General features: G+C 44.1%; 2 protein-coding genes across 9 annotated transcripts in view; one reads left to right on the plus strand and one right to left on the minus strand.

The window, feature by feature from the left end:
- The window catches only part of DDX23 (DEAD-box helicase 23), a 51,301-nt gene extending 38,893 nt beyond the window's left edge, over nt 1–12,408 (plus strand). For all 4 annotated transcript variants that reach the window (XM_030196828.1, XM_030196826.1, XM_030196829.1 and 1 more), the window contains 3 exons: nt 920–1,094; nt 2,802–3,026; nt 11,973–12,408. In XM_030196828.1, coding sequence (XP_030052688.1) covers nt 920–1,094; nt 2,802–3,025 — 399 coding nt within the window. In that variant the 3' untranslated portion in view covers nt 3,026; nt 11,973–12,408. The remainder of the gene's footprint in view (nt 1–919; nt 1,095–2,801; nt 3,027–11,972) is intronic.
- Nucleotides 12,409–20,411: 8,003 nt separating this feature from the next.
- Nucleotides 20,412–24,494, minus strand: part of CACNB3 (calcium voltage-gated channel auxiliary subunit beta 3) — a 185,047-nt gene continuing 180,964 nt past the window's right edge. For all 5 annotated transcript variants that reach the window (XM_030196835.1, XM_030196834.1, XM_030196832.1 and 2 more), the window contains exon 13: nt 20,412–22,979. In XM_030196835.1, coding sequence (XP_030052695.1) covers nt 22,665–22,979 — 315 coding nt within the window. In that variant the 3' untranslated portion in view covers nt 20,412–22,664. The remainder of the gene's footprint in view (nt 22,980–24,494) is intronic.

Below are 24,494 nucleotides of genomic sequence, written 5' to 3' on the forward strand. Positions count from 1 at the left end.
TTTTTAGGCATTGCCATTTAGGAGCATGTACAGTTGGGCGGTTGTGCCCCTTTTGGCGCTGTGCTGCACTATGGTGGGGCCCAAATGGTAGCATATGGTTCCCGTCCCTGTCACTTCGCCAGATCGCCATGTTTCATTGCTGCCAAGGGGCAGAGTTACGATGACAGCGCCCCCCCCCCCCCTCTACCCAGCGCACTGGAGACCACTGAGTTCCTCTGCCCGTCTCCTCTTCTGGGTCACATGGAAGACGAGAGCAGGTCCTATGCTCCGAGCAGCTGGGCGGCTACAGCCTTTTATTCTGTGAGCCATGATGTGCCCAAGTTTGGAGCCCTCTCCATTTATTTGTGCTGCTGAGAGTCGGGACCGTGACGTGTGCTCGGAGCCCTAACTGTTGGTCAGCGTTGCTTTGAGCTCACATAATGGCCTCGCCTCTTGGCAGCATCGATTAATGGAAAGGACTCCAAATACAAGCATGGAGACCCAGCAAGCCAGGTAAATAAAAGCTGTAGCCTTGGCTCAGAGCAATGGAGTCACATGGCCTCGGGGAGGAGGAGGGGAGGGAAACAATTTAACATTTAGATACGCTCTGCTGTTTGGGGTTAAAGGGAGGGAGTAGGGAGACTGTGCCTCCACACCGACCCCTCTTTTGTGCTTCTGTCACAGAGACATCCCCGGCAGAGGAGGACTTTTAGATACTGGCATTTTGGCGCCTAAAAGTTCTGCACCATTGTGTGTAGATGCCCAGATGGTGGCACATTGATAGCAGTGTCCAAATGCCCGTGTCTAAAAGTCCTGCTTCAATTTCCTCAGAGATGGGGTGAAGTGACTCTCTTTACTGAAACCATCCTTTTGTGCATGATTGAGTGTACCTCTCAGCTGATTTAGTAACCTTTTTGTTTTTCTGTTCCCCTCCCTGTAGTACAATGCTTGTACTCTCCATGGTGGCAAAGGCCAGGAACAGAGAGAGTTTGCACTCTCCAACCTTAAAGCTGGTGCTAAGGATATCCTGGTAGCCACAGATGTGGCTGGTCGAGGTATTGATATTCAAGATGTGTCCATGGTGGTGAACTACGACATGGCCAAGAATATAGAGGGTGAGTCCAGGGCAGGGGGAAGGGGAGACACTCTGGAAGGGTTCTGCAGCTGCATCTATAGCTCCTCAGCCTGACCTTCCCCTTAATTCATGGAGGAGCTTTACTTAGGCTGGTTCTAGTTCTGCAGCCATTTCAGCTGACATGCAATATTTATGAATCTTGCTTTCTCGGTTAGTGCAGTGATTGAATCAGCCTCTCCAGCCGTCTTTCCAACTTTGTATTAGAAGTGGCTGTGAACTCTATTAAATTGGCCGGCAAGTATAGTTTATCCCTTCAGTCCAGTAATAATGTTCTAGGCTCTAAAACTTGAACCTTCCAGCCCATTTTGAGAAAGGTATATTTAGATACCTTTAACTGCTAAACTCACTGAAAATACCATCATATTGCAATTGAGGGGCTTTCTAAAGCAGTGTTGTCTACTGGCACAATCGGGTTCCATAGAGGGTTTAGCACAGAAACAACTTTGCTGTGATGGACAATTTGTGGAACTTGTTTAATCAACCTTTTCTTGCGCATTCAATTAGTAGATCATAAGGTGTTTCTAAAGAGGCTGTATGAATTGAGCATTAATAGAGTAGTTCAGAGCTTCTCAACCCAGTCCTCGGGGCACACCCAGCCAATCAGGTTTTCAGGATATCCACAATGAATATGCATACCAGTGGAGGAAGGTCAGGCAGATCTTCCTCATGCATATTCATTGTGCATATCCTGAAAACCTGACTGGCTGGGTGTGCCCCGAGGACTGGGGTAATTCTATAACTGGGCACCTGGTAAGGAGCCTATTCTGTAAGTGGGGTTTAAAAAAGGTTTGGATGGCTTCCTAAAGAAAAAGTCTATAGACCATTATTAAAATGGGCTTGGGGAAAATCCACTGCTTATTTCTAGGATAAGCAGCATAAAATGTATTGTACTGTTTTGGGATCTAGCCAGGTACTTGTGACCTGGATTTACCACTCTTGGAAACAGGATGCTGGGCTTGACGGACCTTTGGTCTGTCTCAGTATGGCAATATGTATGTACTTATGTACTTTGCTTTACAGAAAGTTAGCATATGGTATAACAGCAAAAATATGTGCCTAAAAGGTAGGTGTAAATGTGTGCGCTTTAAATGCTGGACACACATGCATAACTTAATAGTGTTCTGTAAAGTTATGCATGTGAGTTCACCCAGACTCTGCATGTATGCCCACCTGTAAAATCCAACGTGGAGGCAAAAAAAGAGCAGATCAATCAGTGGTGTCGTTGAAACTTTATTAGAAAAATAATGATCGCCCGACACAGACTGTGTTTCGCCCACAAGGGCTGCATTAGGGGCGAAACACAGTCTGTGTTGGGCGATCATTATTTTTCTAATAAAGTTTCAACTACACCACTGATTGATCTGCTCTTTTTGCCTCCACGTTGGATTTTGCGGATCGTCTGCCTTCTTGTTTTTTGGGACCACCTGTAAAATACATGCTATGTAAGAAACAGATGTAGGCACTCCCAAACAAGAAATAATATGCCTCTAATCTGCTAGCCCTCTTATCCATCCCCCCTATTATTTTTATTTTAATATTTGTTTTATTTACAATATTGTACTCTGTGTTCAGCAGGCTATGCCTAGGGAAGGTAGAAAATGCTTTAATTAAATTGGATTCTATTTTGAGGTGTGGGGTGCCAGGCCCTGTTTTTTGACAATAATTTTTTTGTTTGTTTCTTTTGCAGACTATATCCATCGTATTGGCCGTACAGGCCGAGCTGGAAAGAGTGGTGTTGCTATCACCTTCCTCACGAAAGAAGATTCATCTGTTTTCTATGACCTGAAGCAGGCTATCCTGGAAAGCCCAGTATCATCCTGTCCCCCAGAGCTTGCCAACCATCCAGATGCCCAGCACAAGCCTGGCACCATCCTTACCAAAAAGAGACGAGAGGAGACCATCTTTGCATGAGGTTGTTCTCTCATCTACCACAGTTCACAAGCAAGCTCATTCCCTGTTCACACTACACTTTAGTGTATTGGCCTCTCAGTCCTGCTTCCGTCTGTGGGAGTCCCTCTACTCTTCTTACTCTCACGATTGTGGCCTAACAAATCCAGTTTTCCCTCATATATTATTGCTTTGTTGTGTTTCTCCTATTGTTTCTCTCTCTTTGCCCTTTCAGTTTCCTATCCAAAGCTGCATCCTTCATACCTTCTGACTTCTTTACTTTAGGGCTTAGGCACTTGAGTGATGCATCTGACACTCACCTTCTCTCCATCCTGTAGGCAGGAGTCAGTGTTTACTGCTGCTGGATCCAGTCTAGCTCTTATTCCAGTCTGCAGTTGATGCTGAAGGATGGGTGAGCTCTGCTGTCTAAAAGGAGGCACATCTTTGTTTTGGCCCATTCAGTAACATATCACTGCTGAATCCCTGTTCAGGGCTGAGGAAGAGAGTGGGTATACTTAGAATTACAGCAGTGACATTCTTTTAAGGATTTTAGTTAGTAACTTGTCTCTTCCTTCAATCTGTTGCTCCTCTTGAAGCTTGTCTTCCATTATGTCTCTTTCCACTATTTCAGTACTTGCGGGAATAGTTATAGCCATCAAATCAGTAGATGGAGATAGAGAACAGGGAACTGAGCTGTGCCATATATCCTCAGTCAGCCCAGTACCTCAGTATTTTTTATCTCCAGCAGGTGGATGGACATACTTTTCAGCCTCTGGTTCTGAATGCTCTGCTCCTGGTCCAGTTGGCTTCCAGTTGAGCTTGGCAGGTGCCTGGTGCTTGCAAAATCATATTTGGATGTTTCAGATCCCTGTCTCTGGTACCCTGCAGAACCTCCTCCTCTTCTCCTTCCTCCCTCTTCTCTCCTATGCGTACACAGCAACCTTAAGACAACAGCAAAAAAAGAACAGAAGTAAGCAAAGAGAGGACATTAAGGAACCTTTTGCTCTTTGGAGAGTGTTGGAGCAGTAGGATTTGTGAGTCCTCTCACAGTAAGGCTTGTAGAGACAGTGAGTTGAAGCTGGCAGTGGTAAGTCTGACTAATTTTTCACTCGGATCCATGTTCCGGGCTGTGTTTGCTAATTCTTTTTTTTTTTTGGAGGGGGGGGTCTGCATCGGTGGCTGCTGTGCTGCAGTGGAGATTTGACTGTATGGCGGTTCCCCTGTGGAGCCTGCTGGGTGTCTTCGGTCTGCTGCAGTGCATGCAATCTGGGAATCTTACAGGATGTAGTTGAATCTGCCTGTGAAGACTTGCTGTTCCCCTCAGGAAACTGGAAGCAGCAGCCATTTTGGTGGTTCAAGCATACAATGAAACATTGGCTCCTGATCTTTCCTGTGTGATCTGCAGCCTCCATTTTGCTGCCTCAGGACTCAGTAGAGTTGCAGCAGTCCTCAGGGGCTCTGCTTTCCTCTGTTTGTTTTACTTTTACATCAGGCATATTTGCTGAAACAAGGGCAGATTGAGAACCCTTCAGTATCTTTCACAATTGCCCTTCAGGTGGGTTCTTCAAATAGTCTGGTTAGGATACACTCTAAATCTGGTATCCAAACCTCCAAATTGCCCACTGGGAGCTCAGTCCTTCAGCTCCCAGCACAAGCAGGTACTTGCAGAGGAACTCTCCGCCCTTCTCAAGGCCAATGCGGTCGAACCCGTACCACCAGGGGAAGAAGGGCTGGGATTCTATTCCAGGTACTTCCTTGTGCAAAAGAAAACAGGGGGGATGCGTCCCATCCTAGACCTAAGGGCCCTGAACAAATTCCTTCTCCTAGAAAAGTTCAGGATGGTTTCTCTGGGCACCCTTCTTCCCATGATTCAGGAAAACAATTGGCTATGCTCTCTGGACTTAAAAGATGCCTATACTCCCAGCTCACAGGAAGTTTTTTTTTTTTTTTTTGTTACATTTGTACCCCGCACTTTCCCACTCATGGCAGGCTCAATGCGGCTTACATGGGGCAATGGAGGGTTACGTGACTTGCCCAGAGTCACAAGGAGCTGCCTGTGCCTGAAGTGGGAATTGAACTCAGTTCCCCAGGACCAAAGTCCACCACCCTAACCACTAGGCCACTCCTCCACTCTTCGATTCCGACTGGGAACTCAGCATTTTCAGTACTGTGTACTGCCCTTTGGCCTAGCATCTGTGCCCAGGGTCTTCACAAAGTGCTTGGCAGTTGTCGCAGCATCGCTTCGCAGACTGGGAGTGCATGTGTTCCCTTATCTCGACGATTGGCTGGTGAAGAGCACCTCGGAGGCAGGGGCTCTACAGTCCATGCGGATGACTATTCGACTGCTGGAGCTACTGGGGTTTGTAATCAATTATCCCAAGTCCCACCTTGTCCCGGTACAGAAATTGGAGTTCAATACTTGGGGTTGGGGAGTGTCAAGATGGCCGCTGCATAGCTGGACAGTGAGAGAAGCACTCCTGCTAAGCTGGGGAGAAAATTATTTTTTCCCGCAAAGAAAATGCCGCATACTAAACGAAAAGGAGTTGTGAGAAGGGTGCCCTCGCCTTCCTCTACCTCCACGCCTACCCAGCCGAGCTTAGAACGTTTCTTCACCGCAACCTCCCAAACTTTGAAGGGAACGGATCCCATAGTGGGGCTTACTGGAGAAGCGGAAACCATACGGGGAGAGGACGTTTCCCTTTCGCCACCAGCATTGTTGCTCCCTCCGTGTCCGGCGTCGATAGCTGCTCAAGGGACGGCCCAGCTCACCACCGGAAGTGTGGCAGGAGAGGTGTCGAGTGAGGGACTAGAGCCGCTACGAAAGACGCCAAGTCCTGAGATTAGTTTCTCAGAGAAAGTTCCAGAGGTAAATTTGGAGACGATTTGGCTGAAGTTGAATAAAATGGATGCAACATTACAAAAATCATCAGGTGAAGTACATGCTTTAAATGAAAAACTTGAAGAAGTAAAACAGCAGGTAGCCTCAGTTAAGCAAGAATTAACAACAAAAGTAATAAATATACAAAAGGATGTTGAACTACTTCAAGAATTTAAAAATACAGCTGTTAAAGATAATACTGACTTACGTCGTAAAATTGAAGAGATAGAAAATTATAATAGACGGTTGAGCCTGCGTCTTTTAAATTTTCCTAAACTCTCAGGAAATTCCCCTTTGGAACTGTTTAAAAGATATTTAAACAAGAATTTAAAAATTCCACTTGAAGCTATTCCTTCTATAAATATACTACATTGTAAATCCTGAGAGGACAGAAGGGAAAACAAGAGGTGTAGGAAATACAAATATTGACTTGGATAATATTTCAGCTTTATTAGAACAATCCTTGGACAACACCGCAGAAAGAACTACTCTCATTGTTTCTTTTGTATTTGAGCAAGATCTAAATCTAAATGCCATTATGAGACTTTACTTAAGAATATTAACACCCTCTTTGGAGGGGAAAAATATGGATATATCCTGATGTTACACAGCAAACCCAACAGAAAAGGAAACTTTTTCTAGCAATGAAGAAAAGGACATTGGAAGTAAGGGGGGTCCTTTTTTCTAGCATATCCATGTAAATGCATTGTAAAAATGGGTATGACAAAATATGTGTTTCATTCACCAGATTAGCTAAAGTCGTTTTTAGATATGAGACAACTGAAATAACATCTGTATCTCTAATGGGAGGAATGCAGCTTGTTTTGTTTAAAGTAATAATTATATGTATTTAAACTTCTCTATTCATTTCACCCCCCTCTCAACTTTGTGGTCTGAGAAAACGTAATGTTTTTTTCCTGTATGTTGATGCAATTCTCATTTAGTAATTTCCTGGCTGTATTTCTCTAACAAGATTATTCTTGTTAATAATGTGAAATAAAGAAATATACATATAAAAAAAAAAGAAAAGAAATTGGAGTTCATTGGAGCTCTGTTGGACACACAAACGTCTCGAGCTTATCTCCCCCAGGCAAGGGCAGACATCTTCTGGCCCTAGTGTCCTTGGCTCGAGCGTCTCAACAGATCACAGCTCGGCAGACTTTTAGGGCACATGGCTTCCACAGTTCATGTGACTCCCATGGCACGCCTACATATGAGATCAGCTCAATAGACCCTAGCTTCTCAGTGGTGCTAGGCCACAGGGAATCTGGAGGATGTAATCCATCTCTCCACTGAGTTTTGCAGATCCCTTCAGTGGTGGAACATTCGATCCAATCTGACATTGGGACGTCCATTCTAAATTCCTCAGCCGCAAAAAGTGCTGACGACGGATGCATCTCTCCTAGGGTGGGGAGCTCATGTAGATGGACTTCACACTCAAGGGGCTTGGTCCTTTCAGGAAAAAGATCTTCAGATCAACCTCCTGGATTTATGAGCGATCTGGAATGCTCTCAAGGTTTTCAGAGATTGGCTGTCCAATCAAATTGTCTTAATTCAGATAATCAGGTTGCAGTGTATTACACCAACAAGCAGGGGGGCACCGGATCTCACCCTCTGTGTCAGGATGCCGTCCAGATGTGGCTTTGGGCCCACCACCACGGCATGTTTCTCCAGGCCACGTATCTGGCAGGCGTCAAAAACAGTCTGGCCGACAGGTTGAGCAGGATCATGCAACCTCACAAGTGGTCTCTGAACATGGATGTTGTCCACAAGATCTTCCGAGAGTGGGACACCCCCTCAGTGGATCTTTTTGCCATTCAGATCAATCACAAAGTCCCTCAATTCTGTTCCAGACTTCAGGCCCACGGCAGACTAGCGTCAGATGCTTTTCTCCTGCATTGGGGGGGGGGGGGGGGGGGAGGGAGGGAGGGAGGGAGGGAGACAGGCCTTCTGTATGCGTATCCTCCCATACCTCTAGTAGGGAAGACTTTGCTGAAACTCAAGCATGACCATGGAACCATGATTCTGATTGCACCTTTTTGGCCCCCTCAGATTTGGTTCCCTCTTCTTCTGGAGTTGTTCTCCGAAGAACCGTGGAGATTGGAGTGTTTTCTGACCCTGATCACATAGAACGAGGGGTCGCTTCTGCATCCCAACCTCCAGTCTCTGGCTCTCACGGCCTGGATGTTGAGAGATTAGAGGTTGGTTCTTTGGGTCTTTCAGAGGGTGTCTCCCGAGTCTTGTTTGCTTCCAGGAAAGATTCCACGAAGAAGTGTTACTCTTTCAAATGGAGGAGGTTTGCCGTCTGGTGTGACAGCAGAGCCCTAGATCCTTTTTCTTGTCCTACATGGACCCTGCTTGAATACCTTCTACACCTATCAGAGTCTGGTCTTAAGACCAACTCCATAAGGGTTCATCTTAGTGCAATCAGTGCTTACCATCAACGTGTAGAAGGTCAGCCCATCTCTGGACAGCCTTTAGTAGTTCGCTTCATGAGAGGTTTGCTTTTGTCAAAGCCCCCTGGCAAACCTCCACCAGTGTCATGGGATCTCAACATCGTTCTCACCCAGCTGATAAAAGCTCCTTTTGAGCCACTGAATTCCTGCCATCTGAAGTACTTGACCTGGAAGGTCATTTTCTTGGTGGCTGTTACTTCAGCTCGTAGAGTCAGTGAGCTCCAAGCCCTGGTAGTGCATGCACCTTATATCAAATTTCACCATAATAGAGTAGTCCTCCGCACTCACCCTAAGTTCTTGCCGAAGGTGGTGTCGGAGTTCCATCTGAACCAGTCAATTGTCTTGCCAACATGTTTTCCCCGTCCACATACCCACCCTGGTGAGGACAAGTTGCACACCTTGGACTCTAGGAGAGCATTGGCCTTTTACATGGAGCGGACTAAGACCTACAGACAGTCCGCCCAATTGTTTGTTTCTTTTGATCCCAACAGGAGGGGAGTTGCCATCAGAAAACGCACCATCTCCAGTTGGCTAGCAGATTGCATTTCCTTCACTTATGCCCATTCTGGGCTGACTCTAGAGGGCCATGTCACGGCTCATAATGTCAGAGCCATGGCTGCGTCAGTGGCTCACTTGACGTCATCCTCTATTGAAGAGATTTGCAAGGCTGCAACGTGGTCTTCAGTCCACACATTCACATCTCACTATTGCCTTCAGCAGGATACCCGACGCGACAGTCGGTTTGGGCAGTCGGTGTTGCAGAATTTGTTTGGGGTTTAGAATCCAACTCCACCCTCCTAGGCCCATTTATGTTCTGTTCCAGGCTGCACTCCCACTTAGTTGTGTTTCTTTTTTAGGTCAATCTGAGTTATGTCCTCGCCATTGTGGAGCCCAATTGACCAATGTTCATTGTTTTGAGTGAGCCTGGGGGCTAGGGATACCCCATTGGTGATAATATTCAGCCTGCTTGTCCTCGGAGAAAATGAAGATACATACCTGTAGCAGGTATTCTCCAAGGACAGCAGGCTGAATATTATCACAACCCACCCTCCTCCCCTTTGGAGTTGTTCCTCTTCTTTTTTGCTTTTTATTAACTTAAGGAGACACGCTTGCGTTGCGGGCAGGAACCTGCTCGCGCATGAGCGGTGCTTCTTCACCCGCGTGATGTCGCGTTCTCGAAAGTTCTTATTTTTTTAATAAGTTCCAGGCTCCTGGGCTGTCGTGGACGACAGCAACGACCCATCGATGATAATATTCAGCTTGCCGTCCTCGGAGTATACCTGCTACAGGTATGTATTTTCATTGTTCTGCAGCACTGGTTGGCGTTCGCTAGCTTGCAGAGCTTTAATGCTTTGCACATGCATAGTAATTCCTGATCTATCACCTGTAACCATCAGCAAAACAGTCTTTTTCATTGACGATAAGAAATGATTAGAGATTCTGTTTTTTCCATGGGTGAGGATAAGGCAGCCAGCTTTGGTTCCATAGGCTGATTGGTCGCCCTCTCAAGTATGATGAATAATTGTAGACTAATAGAAACTGAGTAGCCTTCCCATACAGCTGGTGTCTTTTCCAGTGTACTTCCATCCTTTTCTCCATGCTGATGAACAGACGCCAATCCTCTCAGCACTCCACAGAGGCTGTGCTCCAAAAAGAGCCTGGAAAAAAAAGGGAATAACGGCATTATGTCTATTAACCAAAGTCTGTGTGCCAACCCAAAGGGCCTTGTACAAGTAGTTTTGGTATTGTGAGTATAATGCTTTTTTGAGACCTCCTGACTTGATTCACTGAAGGTTCCTTGTTTGCACAGGAAGATTTTTTTGCTTGAGATCACCACATGACCCCTAACACAGGCATTTCACCGAAATACTGACAACGTCGGGTCTATCAATAAATACTGCTTCTTCCACTAAAGTGACTTTACCTCTTTTGTGCCTTCCTTGTCATCCTGGGCAAGTCACTTAACCCTCCATTGCCCCAGGTACAAAAACTTAAATTGTGAGTTCAACAGGGACAAAGTATTTGCTGATAATGAAAAAAAAAACAAAAACTGCTTTGGTTGTATAACGGGCAGTATATCAAATCCATGACCCATCAGTAGAGTACCAATGGTTTGGGCACCAACATTAAGCATCCGATGGTTTCAGTCTCCAATGACACTATCTCTGAATAAAAAATCCTGCAAGTGAACTGCTAAAATACCACGCTCCAAGCAATCTATTTTTGTTTCAACAATTTTTTATTGATGACATATCACATACAACACAACAACTTACATGTGGTCTCTGTGTGATGGTGCTGTCTAATTAGTTTTAATTTGTGGAGGTCACAGTTTCAATTTTTGTGACTCAGGGGCTCCAAATCTTCATTGACTGAAAAACCTCCACGTTTTCTATTTTAATTTTGACTTTTGATTTTTAATTTTTAAAATCTTATTTACTGTACCTATCATTCATTTTATTTTTTAGCATATAGCACTTATCTGTGTTAAACATCTGATGGGGTTCCATTTCGCCGTGCCGGCTTTGTCAAGGAAAACTTTATGCTTATACTATATGTTTGTTATATGTGCAGCATGTCTCCTTGTCGCTGATTCAAAAATTTGATTTTTGAATCAGCGACAAGGAGACACGCTGCATATATAAGCGTAGTTGCTTACCTGTAATGGGGGTTCTCCGTTGTCAGCAGGCCCCCCTTCTACACAGAGAGGTGTAAAGACTGTGAGACTTCTACAGTACTTATGTACTATGCATCCCTACTGACCATGGAGAAAAACAAAGTTGCATACCTACAGCCACACATTCCTACCTGACCCAACTGAGGTTGAAGCAAACTTTTGAATAAACTGTTTTGCTGAAGGTTACAAGTGACAGATCAGGAATTGCTACTCATGTGTAAAGTATTCAAACTCTGTAAACTACATGGAACTGTGACCGATGCCATCATGTGGTGAAGTTGCCAGCTTTGTAGCTGTAGGATTCTGCTGTCCACAGAGCAGTGGCGTAGCTATTTGGGGCCAGGAAGGCCTGGGCCCCCGTAGATTTGACCCTGGACCCCCCTGCTGACGACCCTCTCGACCCCCCCCCCCCCCCCCCCCCCGCCAACCGGCCGTCGCCTGCCTTTGCTGGCGGGGGACCCCAACCCCCGCCAGCCGAGATCCTTTTCTTCTCGCAAAAGGCTTCCTTCTCTTTCTGACGTCGGACGTCAGAAACAGAAGGAAGCCTTTTGTGAGAAGAGGAGGACCTCAGCTGGCGGGGGTTGGGGTCCCCCGCCAGCAAAGGGGGGGGGTCGGGGGGGGGGGCTAAAGTGCCCCTTCATCTCAGGCTCTGGACTCCCCTCCCGTCGAAGTCTGGCTACGCCTCTGCCACAGAGAACACTTGTTATAGATGAAACTTCACTTTCCTTATTGCATGCCCCGCCCTGGCTTTTCTGGTATACTCACTTGCTGATTTGGCTTTAGAATTGCAGGTGATAGTGGTTACCAATCTTGCTTGGTCTTTAGCACAAGTGAATGTAAGGACACTCATTTCACCTATGACATCGTACAGGCAGAGCAGAAATGTGTTGTTTAAAAACTCAGATTAGTTGTCAGAGTCTGTTCCCTAAATTGCCTTTTCTTTTTTTTTTTTTCTTATAGCTGTTATGAAAATGCGAATGCTGGTGTGGTTTGTTCCTTTCAGCCTTTCCTGGGGGATTGCATTGTGAGAACTTCAGGTCACTGACATGTCGGGATTTTGTGGACTTTATACAGGAAGACAGAAGGAAATAGACTTGTCTGGGTTACTTGTGAATCAGCAGTTTCTCTAACCAGATAGCAGATTGATCTGGAATCTTCTCTTTCTTAAAAATAGGCTGCAGAAACAATAGTTGCTTTGTTTGAGATCACCAGGCCTTTGGAATGTGAAGCAGGTGGGCGTGGATATTTGTTCCATGTAAAATAGGAGAAAATTCATGCATCTGTATTGTATATAAACAGAATCAAAGATCTTAGTATTTTTTATTTCATTATTTGGATGTTCTTAAGTATACAAAGAAGCTTCAAAACTTCTGAAAATAAAACAAAAAATGTTGTATCTGTTTTGTTTTTCTCCCCTTCCCCCATTTATTATATAACATGTCCTTATAGCTCTGGGAAAATGCCAGAGCAAGAAAATGTGTCCCAACCATCAAGAGGTGATGCACTGGATGGGAAATAGGGTACACACAGAGGGAGGGAGAGATCTGTGTCCCAGCCAACGAAAGTCACTGTAGGGAAGGGGATAGGGGGTTGTACACAAGGGGAAGGTGAGACCCCCCTCCCCCCAAAGAATGGATAGGCAAGGAGAGAGATCTTTGTCCCAACCGAGTGCTGCAGGGACTAGGACAGAAGAAAATACTGAAATTCTGTGTTGCTATTACTATTATTGTTTGTATAGCACTACCAGAGTTATTCAGAAACACATAAAGAGACAGTCCTTGCTCCTGAGAGTAGTAGCTATTATCCATAATTTTCTGCAGTACTGGAAGAGTGCTGCATTGGGGCCGCTTAACATAACCATGTTCTATGGATGACACCAGGAAAGACTGCTGTCTCCTGTAATACTTTACATTTCTAGGCAGGAAGGGTAAACTGCTAGTTTTTCAGAGAAGACATGGATTGTCATTGAACTTTTATTTATTATTTTTATTCTATAGGACTAAGAGCCTAAACATCCAGGTTATTGGCCCAAGTACAGAGATAAAGTACATAAAAGAAGAGAAACAGGCAGGCCAGATGGTAGAACTAATAACCTCTATTGGAGCAAGAGAAATGGATACCATGCAGCTTTTGCACAGAAAGGGTCTCATGCTTTTGTTCTCAGTAAATTATTTGTAACAGACAGGAAAATACCACATTTTTATTGTCTTTTAAACTGTAAAGTTTTAATATTTTAGATCCCTGTGAAATTTCTTGCATCATCCTGGATGTACAAGGCAACTATTAAGACTTGTGCCAGTGCAGGGTTCATGTCAGCACCTTGGCATTAGGGGGCAGTAGCAGGATCTGAAGGGCAAATGATTGGGGCAGTTCTGCTGTGTCCAAGGAACAGATTTATGTTTATTGGTTCTTGTTATAACACTTTTCAGGGCCTACTAGTCAAAGCAGATTACATAAAAACAAAGGGAGAAAGGAATACCAAGTCACTGACAGGAAAGCGAGAGAAAATAGAGTGAGGTCAGACAAAATGAAAGGAAAAGGAAAATCATAGTTTAAAAAGACGGGCAAGAATTATGCCCTACTGTGTGTCCACAGCACCTAGGGCAATGCCAAAGATATTTGTGAGATGGGGGGGGGGGGGAGGGTACTCAACCATTATACAAGGTCAATTGGGCTGTTGGGTATAGGTATAACCTTTGATGGATCATATATCCTTCTGTATAGAGAGGGCCAGGCCAAATATTTCAGACATCTGCAGCTAACATAGGTGTAACTCAGCTGATGTTGCCGTCTGAAACACAATCCCTTCTGCATACCCACACTGCAAAGTATTGTGGGCACTGAATATAAATTCCATATAATTAACAGATCAGTCCAGATGAGTGGGTTAGGTCCCCCTACCAGCTGATAAAGATAACTCCTGAAGCTGATCTTACCTTCTTATAAGAATGGTGCAGCTGGAGATCCAGTCAACATTTCTCTGTCTTCAGCAGACAGTACAGATGTCTGACCTGGTCTGGTGCAGCTGTCTAGGGCCCCAATTCTCAAAAGGTCTAGCATTAAAGCCAAAACCTAGCAAGCCAATGCTCAAACCAAATGGCACTCAAATTTTATGCACGCTAGTAAACCAAAAGCAAGGGGGAAGAACATGCCTGGTGCATGCACAGAAAACTTTTGAGGTAAAATGCAGGTCTTGTGTGCATGCCCAGGGAAAACTGGAAGTGCAAGCTCACATCGCCACCGTTCTTCTGTGCCTTTAAATATAAGCCTTTCAAAAATTGTTTGCAGTTAAATTTTTGAAAGGCTCATATTTAAGTGCAGAAAACCAGGTGCCGATGTGTGCTTTAATGTTTGCTCAATCTCGCACACGTGTTTCTAACGGCGCTTAGAGACTACTCAGGCTTCCTTCAGCTTAAAAATAACACAAAACCAGCAGTTTAAAGTCAGAAATTCAAAAGAAATCCTCTCCTCAAAATCTTCAATACCACCCCGAGCTGTTGGTAAGTTTTCAGTGTTAAGGCCAACATTTTTTCTGCAGTGTTGTTTGAGCATTAAGAGGGAATATCGAATAATCTCATTAACATCCATTTCAATACATTTAAGTACAATTTGTGGCCATCTTTGGCTCGCACATTGATACCTGTGCTAGAGCTCTGGGATTTCCAATCCAAATCAAATTCTTCATAGGTTTCATTATGTCCACCGGATGGGTTATGCCTCTCATCTAGCAGCTGTGAGCTCTGTTTTGTTGTTTTGTGAGGACCTGTGCAGCACCAGCTCACCAGTATTCCCTGTTTCCAGCAGAGGGTGGTGGGCATTCCATGCAGCAGTAGACTAATTTGATTAAAAAGTTCTTTGCAAGAGTGCTGAGAAAGTGGGGGAGACGTCAGGTTTACCTGATGGCCAGTCACTGAAATGCCAAGGCAGTGTTCCCATCATGAGATGGGATTTGCAGGCATAGATGGCTTGGCACAGCCATGGCCCATAGATCATCTTCTGTATGTGTTTCCACCATGGCCACCGCTAGGTCAGGTGATCCAAAGGGCAATACTAACTAACTAACATTTCTAAAGCGCTACTAGGGTTACGCAGCGCTGTACAATTTAAACAGAAGGACAGATAATTTGCTACTGATAGTCCTTATAGTTCTGGACTGGCTAAGGCATCCATGATATGCCGCTTTCATCAAGATCCTGGTGGAGGATCTGATAAGGTTGTGTTGCAGCAAGTATTTCTCACATCAGGGACTGATACTAATGGTCAGCTTGGCTATCAAAATTGCACAAAAGATAGTTTGCCATAATGACATGTACTCTGTTGAATGCCAAGTGGATACTACAGTGGGGGAAATAAGTATTTGATCCCTTGCTGATTTTGTAAGTGTGCCCACTGACAAAGACATGAGCAGCCCATAATTGAAGGGTAGGTTATTGGTAACAGTGAGAGATAGCACATCACAAATTAAATCCGGAAAATCACATTGTGGAAAGTATATGAATTTATTTGCATTCTGCAGAGGGAAATAAGTATTTGATCCCCCACCAACCAGTAAGAGATCTGGCCCCTACAGACCAGGTAGATGCTCCAAATCAACTCGTTACCTGCATGACAGACAGCTGTCGGCAATGGTCACCTGTATGAAAGACACCTGTCCACAGACTCAGTGAATCAGTCAGACTCTAACCTCTACAAAATGGCCAAGAGCAAGGAGCTGTCTAAGGATGTCAGGGACAAGATCATACACCTGCACAAGGCTGGAATGGGCTACAAAACCATCAGTAAGACGCTGGGCGAGAAGGAGACAACTGTTGGTGCCATAGTAAGAAAATGGAAGAAGTACAAAATGACTGTCAATCGACAAAGATCTGGGGCTCCACGCAAAATCTCACCTCGTGGGGTATCCTTGATCATGAGGAAGGTTAGAAATCAGCCTACAACTACAAGGGGGGAACTTGTCAATGATCTCAAGGCAGCTGGGACCACTGTCACCACGAAAACCATTGGTAACACATTACGACATAACGGATTGCAATCCTGCAGTGCCCGCAAGGTCCCCCTGCTCCGGAAGGCACATGTGACGGCCCGTCTGAAGTTTGCCAGTGAACACCTGGATGATGCCGAGAGTGATTGGGAGAAGGTGCTGTGGTCAGATGAGACAAAAATTGAGCTCTTTGGCATGAACTCAACTCGCCGTGTTTGGAGGAAGAGAAATGCTGCCTATGACCCAAAGAACACCGTCCCCACTGTCAAGCATGGAGGTGGAAATGTTATGTTTTGGGGGTGTTTCTCTGCTAAGGGCACAGGACTACTTCACCGCATCAATGGGAGAATGGATGGGGCCATGTACCGTACAATTCTGAGTGACAACCTCCTTCCCTCCGCCAGGGCCTTAAAAATGGGTCGTGGCTGGGTCTTCCAGCACGACAATGACCCAAAACATACAGCCAAGGCAACAAAGGAGTGGCTCAGGAAGAAGCACATTAGGGTCATGGAGTGGCCTAGCCAGTCACCAGACCTTAATCCCATTGAAAACTTATGGAGGGAGCTGAAGCTGCGAGTTGCCAAGCGACAGCCCAGAACTCTTAATGATTTAGAGATGATCTGCAAAGAGGAGTGGACCAAAATTCCTCCTGACATGTGTGCAAACCTCATCATCAACTACAGAAGACGTCTGACCGCTGTGCTTGCCAACAAGGGTTTTGCCACCAAGTATTAGGTCTTGTTTGCCAGAGGGATTAAATACTTATTTCCCTCTGCAGAATGCAAATAAATTCATATACTTTCCACAATGTGATTTTCCGGATTTAATTTGTGATGTGCTATCTCTCACTGTTACCAATAACCTACCCTTCAATTATGGGCTGCTCATGTCTTTGTCAGTGGGCACACTTACAAAATCAGCAAGGGATCAAATACTTATTTCCCCCACTGTATATCACTGGAGTCTGGAGGGCTTATGAAGGGTGGTATAGAAAGAGGAATTTTGTGGTAATGCAGGCATCTGTCTTGCACCTTTTTTTTTTTTTGCAGGAAGGACTGGACAAAGGCCTATCCCATGGTTTCCTAAAGCTGCAGGAAAAGGCCCTTTCAAGTTTTCTGGGAGTGTTGATTTTATTCTGCTAGCTCTGTATGTGGATAGCTGAAGATTTCTAAAAAGAGTGAAGAGTATCAGACCCCCTTTTTGGCCCCCGATTCTGACCTGGGATCTTAATCTAGTCCTATGGGAATTGTCCGTGAATCCTTTTGAACCAGAGAGGCAGGTCTCAAGGGTTTGACCTTGAAAATGGTCTTTTTGGTTGTGATTTATTTAGTCTGAAGAATTTTGGAGCTGCGAGTTTGGTTTACTCAAAGGAGAAGGTGACTGTGCAGCCAGTTCCTTCCTTCCTGCTGAATCAGATGATTACACTTCAAAAACAGGGTGAAGTGGACCTTTGTATCATGGATGTAAGATGCACATTGTTGAGATATCTCAAAATCTCCAGCCCCTTTCCGAGGACAGATATGCATTTTGTTCTGTTTGGAGTAAAGCATAAAGGTGAAGCTGCATCTAAAGTTATCATTGCATGGTGGATTAAGGAGGGAATTGCTTCAGTGTATATCAACAAGGGGAGACTGGTACCCAACAAGTTGAAGGCTCCCTCGATGCAGGACCAAGCCCTAGAAGTCCTCCGCAAAACATTACAGGCAAAGGAGGAGACTTCCTTTGGAAAAGGGGTCCTCCAAGCTTTCATGGTTTCTTCACCACCCTAAGCAGAACCTAGGGGGGTTGTATACATCCCACTTTTTTGGACTGGTCTGATAATCGTAATATGGAAGGTGCAATTTAGTCTTACTTGCTAATTTCCTTTCCTTGAGTTTTACCAAACCAGTCCTGAACTCTCCCCGAAGCTATGCAATGTAACATGTAACTGTGTCAAGAAAAAAAAAAGAAAAGGAGGATAGATTAATTAGTAGAAGAGAGGGAAATGACATAGTCTGGGAATTTAGGAGCTTTGCTGTTTGGTCTTGATAGTTCTTAGAGTGGCTGTTGCCTAGAAGTCTGTTACTAGAGGTTGCTTATGGGTTGTATTATACAGTTCTGACTGCATTAGCAGTACCAACCTTTTTTTTTCCTTTTATTTTTTTTGCAAAGGGGGAGGGGGTCAGTTTATTGGATTTATGTTTCCCTCTTTCTTGGTTTATTTTATGTTTGTATTTCCTGTATAATAAATTATTGGTTCTGTATACCACTTTAATGAACAATCAAATAGCATATATCCAGATAGGGAAAAATTATTTCTAGCTGCTGGCAGGGGGACGTAACCCACCCATCTTTTACTGGCCTGATAACGCTCAAGGAAAGGAAATTTGCAGGTAAGTCTAAATTTCATCTTAGTTTTAACACTGGCATTGATGCACAAATTCTAGGCGCAGATAATTAAGTGGATGTTAATAACACCTGCAATAGCTAGACCAGCTACAGCACACCTTCCATGGAGAGGGTGTGGGTTATTTAATGCAGAATGGCTCTTTAATCCCTCTTTTTAGTTTATGAGTAGAAGCAAGACTATGGACTACTGTTGTCATTTACTGTGTTACTAGTGCAACTGTACATTCGCTGTTGGTATTGAAGGCATGGTATTATGATTCAACTAGTCAAATACACAAAATGTTATGAAGATATAGAAAATATCTTGCTACAAGTGGTCCCTAGACCAACTCAGCTGCAAAAAGACCACTCTGTATTTGATAATTGCATGGGACCAAAACAATGGAACTTAATGGTGTACACTCTTACCATTATGGTTTGTATGGAGATGCACCTCATCCAGTAAGGATAAATACCCTAGTCCCCTTGCTGCCAAAACATATCTGAGTGTGTGTTACAAAAATACTCTGCAGACAAGTGTGAATGTTGAAGAGAAGTGAGCAGAGCTGTATGTGTTGAGGATATTATGTGCGCTGTCATTTGAAGGGTATGGATTAGATCTAGGGCATTCTCTGTAGTGGCAACCTTTTTATGGAATGTGAGATTATTAAATTCTCAAATACCCAGGAGTGGAGATGTTGCCTAGTGGTTACAGCAGCAGGTAGAGAACCAGGGTTCAAATTCCACGGATGCGTTTTGTGACCTTGGACAGGCTCAGGCAGACTTAAGACGGTCCTCTGAGGACAGGGAAATATATACAGTACCTGAATGTAACTTGCCTTGTGCCACCATTGAAAATGTGTGATAAATCTAAATAAATAATACTTTGGAGGAAACTGAAGACCTGGCTCTTCCCTACGGACTGAGGCTGGAAGATCTGCCTTTTTTATGTGTGTGTTTGTTGTGTGGTGTATGTCAATTGTATTGCTGATGGGTTTCTGGGTAAGGGTATGTCTTTAATATTCTTTTATATTAATGCTGTTCTATTATTTAATCATACTGTTTTATGATAGCACATTTTATTTGGGAGGTACTGTTTTTAGGGGTGAGAAGGTGGTTTTGAAAATAACCTTGAAATAAATATGCAGCCTATATGGGAGAGGAAGAAAAGAAGGCGAAGGAGATAATACAGATAGAAAGTACTCAGATTTTCTTGAAAGGTAAGTAGTGTGGACAAGGAAATGTTTGGAAAGCCTGTATACTTAGTATGTAGTGCATATGTAGATTTGGACATCCTGATCTTCCTACACCTAAATAGCCTAGAGATTCCCACTATGTAATTTTTCCCCCTCAGGCCCTACTGATTAGTACCTTTTTCCTAATGTACTTCTGTGGAAACTTGTTGTGTAAGTGGGACCATGTACTGCTGATCCACAATAACAGCGTGTATGTATTTGAGGTCTGCAGAAGAAGTTATGGCTATCTTCTAGTTTTCTATTATAAGTTCTAATTTTAATTTGCACAGGTGGGGATGGCAACTCAGCCCTCATTGGTATGTCCTGTGAGGTGGCAGAGTTATACTGGTCCCTATCTTATCTTCCTCTTAGGATTACAAGTAGCAGCTGCCAGAAAGCCATTGGCTGGAGTTCCCAGTGTACATGCTACAGAAACATGCCTGCAATTCTCTTGCCATCCATGTTGTCAACAATCTGCACCTCATTTTCAAACTTACATCCCCCACCCACTCTACAGGATAAGGGCCATACTGCACTAGAATGGGAATGAAGAAATCCTGAAGGGCTTGCATGAAGTTACATGAATGAAATGGGAAGTTATGCGATGACATCCAGCAATTGAAAGAAACAGCTTTTAGCCCAGCAGTACAGAGCTGTTGTAGTACAGTGGGAGCACAGGTTATGAACAGTCCTCCCTGTGTTGCCTCTTACACCTTCTTCCTTGCTACTGCCCTCTTAAAAAAAAAAAAAAAAAAAAGAGCAACACCCCAATAGAGAAAGTGTTAGCTCCCGCATGGTTAGGTTTTCTCTTTTTTTTAATCTTAAGAAAAACAAGAATTGCACCAATATTTGAACATTTCAGAAAACAAGGGACAAGTGAATAAAAAAAAAAAGTTGCCAGGAGAAAGCTGTCGCCCCTCTTTTTTTTCTTCATTTATACACAGCTTATTGGATACATAAGTGCACATGGTTTTAATTTCTAAGTAACATCATTTTGACCTCAGTGCAAACTGTTCAAGATCTAAAAACATGCTGGGTGTGATGTTTGCTCTGTACAGTCTGGATGAGACTGAGGAAAGCAAAAATGTGGGTTGTGAGATACTGTTGAAAAAGGATGGCAGGTTGGGAAGGGAAAGGATGTGTCTCAGAAAGCTTTTCAGCTGCTCACATGACTCAATTGGATACGTATTTCAGTATTTCTTATAATGGGCTAAAGATGATGCTGGAAATTTATCTGAGCTGTATGACACTGTATAGGGACAAAGTAGGAGTGTGGCGTTTGTGCGGTCCTTGTGCCTGATGCTGCTGTTACAGCAGAAGGGCTGTTCCTGAGAGTGCCTTTTAACTAAGCGAGCTATGACTTGTATCTCTGCAGGCTTATGTTCTCTTTTGGATCTTAACATTGTGCTCTGTTGAATTTCAAAGGCAATGGCTGTTTCATGAAGCCCTTTAGTAGTGTGAACATTTTGGCTATCTGTTCTTTTTTTTTTTTCTTCCCAAGAAGCTGTGGCCAATGGCAGAATGAGCTTTCCACCACCACAGGTGATGCAGAAAGTGTTGGCAGAAGATAAAAATAGTGAGTGAGCTGGAAAATTAAAGTGCTTACATAATCCTGCACTACTCAAGCCAGAGATCCAGGCACTGTGGATAGTGGTTCAGCCCACCATGCCCAGTAGTTTGCCAGAGAGGCTGAATGAATGGTAGGGAACATTTCTGGAAAGAGTGGGAAGGCAAACTTACTACTTACGTTTAGATCATGGAGTGATATTGGATATTTTTTTTACCTCTCTACATATCATACATATTAAGAACTAACGTCAGGCAAATTTTTACAAATAATCTTTCCTTACTTAGATGATACATAAAAGGAAGAGCGGAATGCATTCAAAATGCCAACACTGCTATTTTCAATTTCTACATAAAGATGTATGAAAGCCTCTTGGGGAGGAGGGAGAGTGCCAGCACCAGAGTATTCCACTGTGTTGCCAGCTCAGTCCATTCAGGTTAAGTTTAGGATTAGATTTAATCTTCCACTAGCACCCACCCCGTGAATATAACTGGAGTGCACCAGAAAGCAAACTGGGCTGATTTTAGATTGTCTGACTGACGTGTCTCTACCTCCTGAACTACCCAAACCGAACTCTAAGCCTCTTTGGGGGGAGGGGGGAAAAAGAGTGGATGATTTTTTCCCCAAAATATACTGGGAGCAATAGGCCACAGATAGACTGGACTAGTTCCAGCCTGTTGTTTTTTTGTCAGTGAAGAATAATTAATGCTTTTATACATTTGAAATGATGAGTGCAGTGGAGGCTCCTTATTCAACTTTCAGTGGGTATCTTTTCTCCTATGCAGTTATCCTTTATGTGCAGGAACAGTGAGACCTTACCTCCAGTGTCCAATGTCACACATCCCCTGCACTAACATTAAACCATCGACCTAAAAGAGAAATCTACACCCTCGAAGTCTCCATCCTTTGGTTGAAGTTTTCACAATTTTTAACTCAGCTTTCTGGCTTTTCCCTGGAGTGTTCAAGCAAGAGGCCTCTTTGAGTTCTGGAACTACTCTATGTTCTAACAACAGGGAAAACAGACTCTGCAGCTACCAAACCAAGCCTTCAAAGTAAATGACATCCCCTTTATAATGCTGCACATGGCTATCATTGAGAATACTCCCTATATAAACATCCTTTTGTGCTTATTTCAGTCCGTTAGTGCTTACACTTCCCAAGCTTTTCCTCCTCATAACCTCTACTCTGCCAGGAGAGCACGAGGTGGGCTCCATGCCTTCTCTGGCAATGTCAAAGGCAGATCATCCCTACCAAGAAATCTGTGTTCTTTCCTTCTTTTCTGCAAAGAATGGATGCCTCTTCAGCCTGAGACTAGCCACTGTATGTCTGCAACCCACCTCTGCTTCTGGACTTTCACAGAAGGTAAAGAGGGGAGGGAAGGAGGTAAATGCAGGGAGTCATGATGGTTTTGTTCCCTGGTTCATGCCTCTTCCTTCTGTGATCAGCATGTCGGGTAGGGTGGGGAAGAGGGTGTGAGGTGCTAGGGCTATAGGGCATCTCTGTCAGTAATTGTCCTTGGGCCATGGTCTGTTCCGTTGCCAGTTCCTGTCGTTGTGGTTCTGTTCAGAATCACGCTCTAACAGCCGATCCTGGGAGTCATGCCCATTGCTACTGTGGAGCCCGCTATTGTGGTGCCGATGGGGCTGGTATAGGTCTTGATAAGCATCAGGGTACTCATCCTCCAAGTGATGAGAACTTCGCTGGGAGGAAACAGTCCATGTCTTGCGTGATGTCTCACTGGCTTCATCTGACTGCATCAAGCTATCTCGTTCCAATGGGGAGTGTTCGCCGACCCTGTCTCCCATTAGCTGTTGGCTCTGTTGGTAGAAGCACAAAGAGAGAATGCAAATAAATAAATAAGCCATGTTGATTCAGACCAAGGTGAAGCCTTTTCCAGTCTACCTGGCTAATGATTTATTACAGATTTTTCCTCCAAGAACTTGTCCAAACCTCTTTTGACCACCACTGTGTTAGTTGCCTCTGGCAACAGATTCCACAGCTTTATTAGATGCTGCCTGTTTGTTTTCAAGCTGCTGTTTGTTTCATAGAGTATCCTCTTGTTTTAGTGTTGTTGGAAAAGTTAAACCACTCCCTACATAAGTACATAAGTATTGCCATACTGGGAAAGACCAAAGGTCCATCGAGCCCAGCATCCTGTTTCCAACAGTGGACAATCCAGGTCACAAATACCCGTCAAGATCCCAAAAATGTACAAAACATTTTATACTGCTTATCCCAGAAATAGTGGATTTTCCCCAAGTCCATTTAATAACGGTCTATGCACTTTTCCTTTAGGAAGCCATCCAAACCTTTTTTAAACTCCGCTGAGCTAACCGCCTTTACCACATTCTCTGGCAATGAATTCCAGAGTTTAATTACACGTTGAGTGAAGAAAACGTTTCTCTGATTCGTTTTAAATTTACTACATTTAGCGTCATCGCATGCCCCCTAGTCCTAGTATTTTTGGAAAGCGTGAACATACGCTTCACATCTACCCGTTCAACTCCACTCTTTATTTTATAGACCCTATTTAACCATTTCACCCTTCTCATGATTATATAAACTACTGTATCTCCTCTGTTGTCTCCTTTCCAAGCCGTTTAGCCTCCCTACCGAAGTGTTCCATCCCCTTTTATAATTTTGTTGCCCTTCTCTGAACCTTTTCTAGTTCTGCTATACCAGTGATTCCCACACCTACTACTACTAATCATTTCTATAGCGCTACTAAGTATAAGCAGCACTATACATATTATATGCAGGTACTTTCTCTGTCCTCACTGGGCTCACAATCTAAGTTTTGTACCTGTTGCAACAGAGGGTTAAGTGACTTTTTTTTTTTTTGTTACATTTGTACCCCGCGCTTTCCCACTCATGGCAGGCTCAATGCGGCTTACATGGAGCAATGGAGGGTTAAGTGACTTGCCCAGAGTCACAAGGAGCTGCCTGTGCCTGAAGTGGGAATCGAACTCAGTTCCTCAGTTCCCCAGGACCAAAGTCCACCACCCTAACCACTAGGCCACTCCTCCTGCCCAAGGAGGAATCAAACCCAGTTCGCCGGGATCAAAGCCCACTGCACAAACCATTAGGCTACTACTCCACTCCCGGCCCATCAGGTTTTCAGGATATCCACAATGAATATTCATGAGAGATTTGTATACACTGCCTCCTTTGTATGCAGATTTGTCTCATGCATATTTATTGTGGATATCCTGAAAACCTTTCCCCCAGCACAGGGTTGAGAACCCCTCTGCTGTAACCTTGTTTGAGATAGGATGACTACAACTACATAGAATATTCAAGGGGAGTTCACAGAGGGACCTATTCATTCTCAG

This window comes from Microcaecilia unicolor, chromosome 3, assembly GCF_901765095.1.
Source record: "Microcaecilia unicolor chromosome 3, aMicUni1.1, whole genome shotgun sequence".
NCBI lineage: Eukaryota > Metazoa > Chordata > Amphibia > Gymnophiona > Siphonopidae > Microcaecilia > Microcaecilia unicolor.